Source organism: Nicotiana tabacum, chromosome 3, assembly GCF_000715075.1.
Source record: "Nicotiana tabacum cultivar K326 chromosome 3, ASM71507v2, whole genome shotgun sequence".
NCBI lineage: Eukaryota > Viridiplantae > Streptophyta > Magnoliopsida > Solanales > Solanaceae > Nicotiana > Nicotiana tabacum.
In genome coordinates this window covers 154,258,432-154,269,628 of record NC_134082.1, presented here as the reverse complement: position 1 = coordinate 154,269,628, position 11,197 = coordinate 154,258,432, and the positions used below count along the sequence as shown (strand labels likewise).

General features: G+C 32.0%; 1 protein-coding gene across 1 annotated transcript; it reads left to right on the top strand.

The window, feature by feature from the left end:
* Nucleotides 1-5,246: 5,246 nt before the first annotated feature.
* Nucleotides 5,247-10,821, top strand: LOC107784374 (vesicle-associated membrane protein 722). The gene is made up of 5 exons (XM_016605505.2): nucleotides 5,247-5,645; nucleotides 6,195-6,336; nucleotides 6,419-6,539; nucleotides 9,357-9,419; nucleotides 10,407-10,821. The coding sequence occupies exons 1-5, from the start codon at nucleotides 5,453-5,455 to the stop codon at nucleotides 10,554-10,556; spliced, it is 669 nt and encodes a 222-aa protein (XP_016460991.1). The 5' UTR covers nucleotides 5,247-5,452; the 3' UTR covers nucleotides 10,557-10,821.
* The last annotated feature ends 376 nt before the right edge of the window (nucleotides 10,822-11,197 follow it).

Here is an 11,197-nt window from a genome sequence, read left to right as displayed (position 1 = left end):
TTTAATATTTCAACTAAATCTTGCGTATTAGATCCTTTCCTTATTTTAATCATGTGATATAGTATTTTTATAAAAGAAAATTAATACCAAAATTGAAACTAGATAAAAACGAAAAAGTCGGATTTATATAATTATAAAACCAAACAAAAAGCACGATTCAGTTGAATTAAAATAAAATACCACAAAAATTATATAGTGTTGGATTTAGTCTAAAACTTTTTTGAATCGCAATACCTTGAAAGTTACGAATACCAATATCAAGCTACTTTAAGAAATAAAAAAATTAATGTAAACATATACATCTTATAAATTTATTTAATATTTCAATTAAATCGTGCGTATTAGTTCCTTATCTTATTTTAATCATGTGATATAGTAATTTTATAAAAGAAAACTAATATCAAAATTGAAACTAGATAAAAAGGGAAAAAAAGGATTTATATAATTATAAAACCAAACAAAAAGCACGATTCAGTTGGATTAAAATAAAATACCACAAAAATTATATAGTGTTGGATTTAGTCTCAAAATTCTTTTGAATCGTAATACTTTGAAAGTTACAAATACCAATCTCAAACTACTTTAAGAAATTAAAAAACTAATGTAAACATATACATCTTATAAATTTATTTAATATTTCAACTAAATCTTGCGTATTAGATCCTTTCCTTATTTTAATCATGTGATATAGTAAGCAACCTCCACTTCCAACCAAGAGGTTGTGAGTTTGAGTCTTCCCAAGAGCAAGGTGGGAAGTTTTTGGAGGGAAGGATGTCGGGGGTCTATTTTGGAAACAGCCTCTCTACCCTAGGGTAGGGGTAAGGTCTGCGTACATACTACCCTCCCCAGACCCCACTAAGTGGGATTATACTGGGTGGTTGTTGTTGTTGTTGTTGCTGATATAGTAATTTTATAAAAGAAAATTAATACCAAAAACGAAATTTTCACAGAGAATAAGTAAAAACATAACTATTACTCGTTGTAAGTTTGAATTATTCGTTGTATAAAATTATAATCAATTAGTTTTATATAATTTAATTATCTTTAAGTAAAAAATGAAAGTGAAAAAAAAGTAATTAGTAGGAAGCTATAACTAAATTAGATAGTGCCAATCAGCTCTCCTTCGATTTTTTTATTCTTAATTACAGATATATAATCGATCATAAAATTAAAATCAATTAGTTTATATAATTTAATTATCTTAGTAAAAAATAAAGAATAGAGAAAAAAATTGTGAAAATTTATGTTTAATTATTCAGATATATAATCGATCATAAATTAATCAAAGATTCATATTATAAAATTTATGTACCAAAATATAAAACTTATAATAAATTCTATAATTAGATATAAATTATTTTAATATTTACAATTATTATACTCTTTAATCAACATCCAATTCTAAAGTTACTTTCTAAATGACACTTAACAATCGCACGTTCGGTATACAAAATTTAATAATATTTATATATTTTTTTTAAAGTTCTAAATTTTTAATATGTGGTACATGCGCAAAGCGTGTAGGAATAAATTCTTTTAGTCTTTTATGTTGTTTTTAATGTGCCACGTATTTAAAAGTTATTGTAAAGTTTTTACTGGCTTGATGATATAATTCTACTAATTTATGATCCATGCTTAAATTATTGATTTAAACTCCATGTTGCTTAGTATTTTGTATGTTCATATGTAACTTTATTCATATATTTGATATTTTCTTATATTATTCTCATGCTGATTTTGGTTGTATATTTTTTTTGAGATGAGAATAAGCAGAAGAATCAAAAGAAGAGAATAAAATAGGATTGAAATGGTGAGAATAATCCTAATTTTTTTTAGATGCCTAGATTCATTTATCTTATTCAAAAACTGTAATTCTCCATTTTTTTCTAACCATTTCTCCTTTGAAATTACAACAATTGAAAATATAATACAAGGTTAGTATATATGAAATCACAAATATATCAATGCAAAATCGTGATGAAGCATATGTAGTTAAACACATTGTTCTTGCACATATATTTACTTGACGCGAGGTACACGTGCAACGCACGTACACTAAATTAGTACTATATTAAAAGCACGAAGGCCCTTAGCGAAATGTCGTTCGCCTTTTTTACATTTTAAAAAAAGATTTTACATTGGATAAATTTGTAATTTTAAGTTGCTTTCCTAAATTTTAGGACTTTAAAATCAACTAAAATTTATTTTATTAAATCTTTCCTTATTAAACTAGATAGCATATCCTAATATTTAGCACTTTAAATTATTAACCTTTTTACCTTATATGAATGTCCTTATTTGACGTCTATTAATATTAACGCTTTAAGACCTTATATGAATGTCCTTATTTGACGCTATTAATATTAAAGCTTTAAAAATATATTAAACTATAAGATTTTCTTATTATTCAAAACTTTTGAAATTAATCGTAATATTTTCTAGAAGTAAAAAAGCACTAAAACAATAATTCTAAAAGCACAAAAACGAATCAAAATTGACATACTAATGAACAATGATTTCGGAAGCACTAAAACGAATCAAAATTGACATACTAATGGTTTTTAACTATTTGAAATCAAAAATTCTATTCAACAAAGTTCTAATTATAGTTAAATTTTAAAATTGGGATGAACTAATATTAAGAATTTGATAATAAAAGTTAATTTATTTTCTTTAATGTCGAAAATAAATAATTAAGATTTTGAATTAACTAATGTAAAAGAGTTCAAGTTAATATTTTTTAAAATTTATTATATAAGTAAGTTTATTTGTCACATTGACAACTCTTTAAAGTATATAAATTAATTTTTGTAGGAAGAACATTAATGGTGAAAGAAATTAAAAAGTCAATTTATGATATAAAATTAAGAGTCAAATTGATAATAATATGAATTTGAAGCAATAAAGATGAAATAGAAGATGACCAAATATATTATAAATGAGTTGTCATTTTTCTTTCTTTCTTGCATTCGGTATTCAGTCTTATAGGTGACAATGTCTCGCTATATTATCTTTTTAAATTAAGTTAGTTGTAGTAAAATATTATTCAACATTAGTTATTTTTTAAACTTTATATTGTCACTATAAATTTTTAGGAGGTATAATGTCAACTTTCATCCTAAATTTTTAGAAGACCAACAGATTTAATTTTAATTTTCAAATTTTCATATAAGTCCTTTTTAAATCACAAATAAAGCATCTGAAAAACTTGTATGGTATATGATATCTTTATTTATTGAGCTAGCTAAATGAGAACAATATTTATTATGTTAAAAAAAATCTCTAACGTTTATTTTATAATTTTATATAACTCAAATAAATTGTATTCAGTCACAATTCAAAAAGTAGTAAATTTTTTAAGAAGATATTATTGTCGAAAATACATATATAGCAACTACATAAAGCTCTAATTCATTGCCAAAAAAAAGAAAAGAAAATCGAATTTAAATTCAATCCACCATTTAACAAGATCTAACGATTTGAATTGATTTCTTTACGAAAATATGTTGGTGTAATTTTAATTTTTAACATTCGAATATAGTAAATTTTATTTGAAAAAAAATATAACAAATACATATTTGATTGCCCGTAGGACTACAATTTGAAGTCAAATTACCTATTGATTTAACATTCAGAAACCTCTTCTTCTTTTTTCTCTTTTTCGGTCTAAAACTTTCAATTATTTCGACACATGTATTGCTATTTCAATATTTTGTTTGTTCCTAAGCTTCCATGGTTAGTTATTAATTGTTGGATAGGTTTTTGAAATTTATTTAGTTCTCTTTCTGATAGGTTTTTACAGAAAAGTTCGATTTTCTTCTATTATATTTTTGTATTTGATATTTATTTATCTAATGAATATAGTATTCATATGATTTTGGGACGAGATTAGGATGAATGAATTCTTTTAGTCTTTTTTTTTTAATGTGCCATGTATTTCATAGTTCTTGTAAATTTTTTATTGGCATGATAACTTAATCATATTAATTTATGATCTATGCTTTAATTATTGATTTAAACTTCATGTCGCTTAGTATTTTTTATGTTCGTCTGTAACTTTATTTACATATTTGATATTTATTTATATATTGTCGCCAATTTTAGTTGTACAAACTTTTATGAGATGAGAATAAACAGACGACTCAAAAGAAGGGAATAAAATGGTGAGAATTACCCTACATTTTTTAGATGACTAGATTCATTTTTCTTATTCCAAAACTCTAATTTTTCATATTGTTTTCTAAATTCACCCCCGCCCCTCCTTAAGTTACAACAATTGAAAATGTAATACAAGCTAAGGTTAGTATATATGAAAATTATCACAAATATATCGATGCTAAATTGATAAAAAAAAATATAAAATTGGGATGAAGCATTTGTAGTCAAAAATATTATTTTTGTACATATATTTACTTGACGCGAGGTACACGTGCAACGCACGTACACTAAACTAGTTAGACTAAATAATGTAAATTGGCCTGTAAACCATAAACATAAGCTTTTCCCATCTCTAGGGAAGTTCCTATTGGACACTAACAAAGTGTGCCATGTATATATCATCACAACGTTCATCATTTGACAACTGTATTAAGTCGTAGTAAAGAGCAAACTTGATTAAGTATGGCATTAAGATCCAAATAAATGCCAACTGTTAGGGGCATCTTACACGTCGTCATTTTTGTGGTTCGACACAGTGGCGGAATTAAGATCTCACGAAGGGGTTCAATTTTTTTTTTTTTATATTTAGTGGGAATTAACCTCATGTCCTTATGTAGATTTTGAACCTCCTTGACCAATAAACTACACTTTTAGATTGTGTTAAGGGGGTTCAAAATTTAATATATAGAAGTAAAAAATAAATTTTGTCTTATATATACAATATATTTTTTCGGCGAATGGGGTTCGGGTGAACCTTGCCCCCTAAATCCGCCCCTCCTGCGTGTACGTGTGATTTAAGTGTAGTGCAGGAACACCTATTCTTTTATTCCGAATATTAATTATTTCAAACAAATACATTTATCAATAATTTTTTACTAAAGTTATCAAATGCTTATAACTAATTTCACCACTTCTACACATGATTATGCATTTGTAGGATAAATTTCATTACTTAAAATATTGTTTTACATGGTTATAAGCTACTTTGAGTCACTTAAAAGCCAAAGTGATATATGTATACTGTGGTGGAAGATATTTGTTACCAATAGATGTCAAAACCCCTCATTTAAACCACCCTTTTTCTCTCTTTCACTCAAAACCCCCCATTTTCTTTCTCTCTCCACAAGTCAAGAGAGAGAAAAAGTCACAAGGATATAGAGAGAGAAGAGTGAAGGGTCTCCATAGTCTACAATTTTTCTCTTCTTCGAAATTCTACTTTGTTTACTTGCCAAGCAAAATCCAAGAAAAAACCCCAAAAAAGAAAACCCAGATCGGCGATCCAGCAAGAAATCAAATGGGTCAGCAGAAGGCTTTGATCTATGCGTTTGTGGGTCGTGGGAATGTGATATTGGCTGAATACACAGATTTCAGTGGTAACTTCAACTCCATAGCTTATCAGTGCCTTCAGAAGCTCCCTGCTTCCAATAACAAGTTCACTTACAACTGTGATGGTCACACCTTCAATTACCTTGTCGATAATGGCTTCAGTCAGTTCTCTTTTTCTATTTTTCAATTCTCTTTGTTGTTATATAAATAAGTAGCTGTTTCTTTTTCTCTTCTTATTTGTGTTTCTGTTTCTGGGGTTTGCTTACATATGAAAAGGGATCGAAGAAATTTCTGAGAACTGTATGTAAACTCTATTGAAAAAAGTATTCTTTTTTCGAAAATATGATGATTTGACTAGCTCTAGTACTGGAAACCATACTGATCTAAAAAAATATATTACTGTGAACTATGTTATTTTTGTGTTGGGGTTTCCTAATTTTGTTGTACATTTAAGAAAATGTTCACCTTCCAAGATACATTATCTTAGCTGCTTACTTTACTGTGATCTGCTGATTGTATATTTACTTTCAAGTGAAGAGCATCGTAGCTTACTGTCTAACCTACGGAATTCAATAAGCTATTATGAGAAAGATCTGATGCTATTAGAAGATTTATTCTTTTGATATCTTTCACTTTCAGAAATATACCAACGTTGCCTAGTTTGTTAATTAGTGGAGTTACCTATGCTAACTTAATGATTCATCTTGCAGCATACTGTGTGGTTGCTGAGGAGTCCGTTGGAAGACAAGTTCCAATAGCATTTTTGGAGCGTGTTAAGGATGATTTTGTGTCGAAATATGGGGGTGGGAAGGCTGCCACAGCTCCTCCAAACAGCCTGAACAAGGAATTCGGGTGATTTTATTAAATATTTACTTCAGTGGCATGTAAAGGCAGAATGCCGAGTGATCTAACGGATGTGCTTTCTTAAGTGCAGACCTAAGTTGAAGGAGCATATGCAGTATTGTGCTGACCATCCTGATGAAATTAGCAAAATTGCGAAGGTGAAAGCCCAGGTTTCGGAAGTTAAAGGTGTTATGATGGAAAACATTGAGAAGGTAAAATGTCTTCTAATAATTGCTCATTTGCTCACCCTTGTGTCTGGTAGGTAGTTTAACTTTTTACATGATAGCTTGACATTAGATGTCTACTCTTTCTGTGTAATAATGACATGAAATAATACAAGACAAAACCATCCATGCATTTAATGGGAGATTGGGGCCATTGGACAATGGAATTTAAGAATCATTTGGACCTTGGAGAGGTTCCTTACATTAGAGAGACATCAAGGCAAATAGTTCGAATATGATCAAGGACCGTCATTTTTTTTAACTAGCAGTTTTCTGCATGTATGCTATTCTAAAGCTGCCTGCTCACCAGACCAGAGGACCTGTTAGAGTATTTTTGATGAAGTAATTGTTTTCATTGCTGGCATCAAGAAGATGCATAAATTACAAGAGAGTGTAGCAATTGTTAGCTCCTTACAAATGTTTATACTAGTACTAGGGAGCTAACAAAATTCAAAAAACTATCAGGGGAGTCTATAGGGGATAAATAAGCCCAGCTATACAAATACATGGGGCATCTAGCCTTGAGTTTTTGGGGAGAAGTTGATACTCCATCAAAATCACATGCTGTTTCTCTCATTCCAAATGCTCCAAAAAAGGCTGCAGGTATCATCTTCCATACTTTCCTGATGGTGCTGTCAACTTTCCAGTAACTCCAAGACTCAAAAGCATCCCTGATATTATGTGGCATGACCCATCTAAGTCCAAAGAGTGATATAAACATACTCCATAAATCTGCTGCAACAGGGCATTGAAGAAAAAGATGGTTGTGAGTTTCTGCCTCCCTCTGGCACATGTAGCATCTATTCACAATCTGAAAATTTCTCTTGGCTTAAGTTGTCCTTTGTCAGACAAGCCTCATTAAGTGCAGTCCAGTTGAAGCAGATGACTTTGGGTGGCAACTTGATTTTCCATATTAATTTCCAAGGCCAATGGTCAGTTATTACATTATGAGTTCCTGCTAACTTGTAGGCTGCTTTGACTGAGTACTTTCCTGCATCCGCACTACCCCATTTGAACTGGTCAGGTACTAGAGTGTTGTTTGAGAAATTGTTGAGTGAGGAAAGAAGTCTGAGCAGATCCTCATATTCCCAGTCTTGCAAGTTCCTTCTAAATGTTATGTTCCATGAGTTGCCTTCTCTGCACTGATGAAGTGTGATGAACTGTTGAGTCTGAATCACTAACCATTTGAAAGAGAGCAGGGTAGTCATTCCTTAGGGGTGTGTTGCCTAGCCATTTGTCCTTCCAGAGTTTTATTTGCTGTCCATCTCCAACTGCGAAGTGCTGGTTTTGTGAGAACTCCTCCCAGAGTTTGCAGATGCTCTTCCAAACTCCAACTCCATGTGGTGCTCTGGATAGCTTGGCACACCAATGGCTTTGGGTTCCATGCTTGGCATTGACAACTTTCTTCCATAGGCTCTGCTCCTCCTGTGTATATCTCCAAAGCCATTTCATCAATAAGCATTTGTTGTGCAAAGCTAAGTCCCTGACCCCTAGTTCACCTTGGTGCTTTGGTAAGATAACTTTAGACCACTTTACCGGGTGGAACTTGTGACCATCTTTAGTCCCTTCCCATAGAAAGTTCCTTCTGATCTTGTCAAGCTGCTTCAGGACCTTACTAGGCATTGGAAAGAGTGGCATCTGGTAGGCTGGGATGCTGTCTAGGACACTACTGATTAGAGTTAGTCTTCCACCCATAGACAAATGCTGCAGCTGCCAAAAAGCAAGTTTCTTTTCAAATTTCTCAATAACCCCACTCCATATAGCTTCTGACTTGTTAGAGTATTTGAAGCCTGTATCCTTCGTTGTTTAGTTTAAATTGTGTAACCTAGACGAAACAAGACAGGAAAGGGTATGATTAAGGGGGTGATAAAAGGGGCTCTTATTTGAATAAATGAAGAGGTAGTTGTCCTTCACTATCCTTTGATCTCAATTCTGACATTGTCACATTTGTAGTTCGTTTATGGTTCTGGACAACTCAAATAACAGGGTATAAGATTTTTCCCTGGCAATCACCTAGATCCAACCTCGGATTCTAGGTGGGCTATTTTATAATGTCAAAATCTTTACATGGAGAGCGGAACTACCTCAAACGTCCAAAAACCTCTCTTTTTCGAAAATGCAGAACATGCAGAAAGCTATGTAAGAGACAGATCATATCTATCCCCTGTTTATGAAAGGTATAACTAAATAATTGAGTGAGGTGAGGAGTCTCCTCACTGCAATTTAATAAACTGCACAATGAAATCTACTAGGAATTCTTAACATATCAAAAATTGAGCAGATTCTTATTATCTGGGGGAAGAGAGTTTACAACAGAGTAATAAGAAATAAGAATCTTGTTGATCATGAGCTGCATAATTAGCTCCGGAGTAACTATGTGATTTCTCATAAAAGTTCTGAGGATAAACTTGCCATGTTTTTCCTCCTAACTCTAGAATCCTAGAGCTAAATTTGTAACTTTCTTTGATCATTCCACAACACTCCAAATGGAGTGGAATGGATAACGGGGATATATAGCCGACCCAAACTAGCTTGGAGTTTAAGTGTAGTGGCTGCTGATGTACTCGGCTAACACTCCACTGCACTACATTAAGTATATGTCCGATTGTTTGGAGAGTGGTTCTACATAAGAAAAGCAATTAACCATTATTAATATCCATAAGTTCCATATTAGAAATGATTATTGTGATTTGCTTGTATTGCCTTTTCATTTCAAAATCTTTCCTTTCATATGTTATGCTTTTCACTCTGCTGGTTGACATCATGAGAGTTGATGTGGTATGTTATCTTTGTTTGAAATTCTAGGTTCTTGATCGTGGAGAAAAGATAGAGCTTCTTGTGGATAAGACGGAGAACCTTCATCACCAGGTTATCAATCTTACATTTAAATGCTTCTTTTGTTTTATTGTTTGCTTTCTGTGTTATCTTACCACCGATGCTGGTGCAATTTTCCTACACATTGGGAATGGGATTGACTCTTGTTGGTGTTCAATCTTCATATGGACCCATAGGATGGGATAGAACCTCGATCGGAACATTTTTTATTTTTTTTTGCATTTTAACTTGAGGTTACATGTAGCTAATGTTACTCTGTGGTTTGCAAGTGAGCTACAAGTGTGCAACCAACTTGCTTTTGGATGTCGTTCAGCTCATTCTGGGTTGGGTGCTAACTTCACTGATGGTGGGGCTCATCAGGCATTTGCTTTATGTGTTGCCTGGTGTTCTAACTTTATCCATAGGCGGAGGTGGTTAGAGTTTCAACAAATTGACGCCGCCTTTCATTTGCTTGATTGTTGCCTGCCTATCTTCCATCTTTGTTCTTGTTTTTCTGCTGACATCGTATTTAGTCTGTCTTTTCCATAAATCTATGACATTTTGCTTGATCTGGCATTCATATCTTCCTCAACCTACACAAAAGAAGTAAAAGAAGATTACCATTTTGCTTGCCCCTTCTTTATGTTGTAGTGAGATGTGTTCTGGTGCTGTATAGGTAGCTACTAATCTGATGCATGGCAATATCTGTGTGACAACTAAAGATATTATGATATGTATCCTTGTCAATTTTGATCTGTTCAATATAACATTTGCTGTCAACTTTCCCCCCCCAAAAAGTTTTGTTGTCAAGGTTTGACTACACTTTTCATAAAAATAGGAATTACTTTTATTGTTGTTCTTCCCTCCAACTTTTGTGTGATAAACTTCCAACTTTGTTGTAGTTAACCAAGATTATTAAACCAGCCATAGTACAGAGCTCAACCGACTGTTGTACCAAGTTTTCTTTTGCCCCAAAGCAAAGTTTGTGTTATCTGTATATAAGCAATCACCAATTCCAGTGGTCTTCTTTGATTGTAACAGGCACAAGACTTCAGGAATACTGGAACCCAAATCCGGAGGAAAATGTGGCTGCAAAACATGAAGATCAAGCTGATAGTGTTAGGTATCCTGATTGCTTTGATCCTCATCATTGTCCTCTCAGTTTGCAAGGGGTTCAATTGTGGAAAGTAAACATGTTTATGTTGTGATGCCTGCAATTCTACGAAAAGCTTCGTCCTATATCAGCATTGATGATTCTACGAGAAAAGAGACAGATGTTATGTTCTGTATGTATTAGTCTATTAGAGTACTCACTGTTTCTGTTTGTTGGAGCAGAAAGGATCCGTTTTGTTTTATTTACGTTTGGGTCGAAATGTCATAGTATATGATGTCATTGTGAGATCGTTTTGTGCTGTGAATGATTTGTTCCTTACAGAAGGAAAAAACTTGCAATGCTAAAGGAAATTTTACCTCCTATAGCAAAGGTATACACCCTATTTATTATAAATTAAAATTATTTTAAAATATTATTTTCTATAGCTACCTTTTATATTTTATAGCAAAATAAATATTTATGGTATATACTACCATTGAGGCATGAAATATGCTATTTATGTTTTTTCTCTGTTAGACAATTGGACATACTTATTTTTAAGTTGATTGTCGTTACTGTATTCATGAATACATGGCGCGAATACATGTATTCACATGCGCATACATCTGGATTACCATGATTTTAGGTGCTTTTTACTGTTGTATTTATGAATACAACGCGAATATACATCTGAATTGCCATGATTTTAGGTGCTTTTTACTGTTGTATTCATGAATAC

Coding starts and splice junctions, on each gene's coding strand:
- LOC107784374 (XM_016605505.2), top strand. CDS start 5,453: ATGGGTCAGCAGAAGGCTTTGATCTATGCGTTTGTGGGTCGTGGGAAT. Junction 5,646..6,194: donor CCTTGTCGATAATGGCTTCA/GTCAGTTCTCTT, acceptor TTCATCTTGCAG/CATACTGTGTGGTTGCTGAG. Junction 6,540..9,356: donor TGATGGAAAACATTGAGAAG/GTAAAATGTCTT, acceptor TTGAAATTCTAG/GTTCTTGATCGTGGAGAAAA.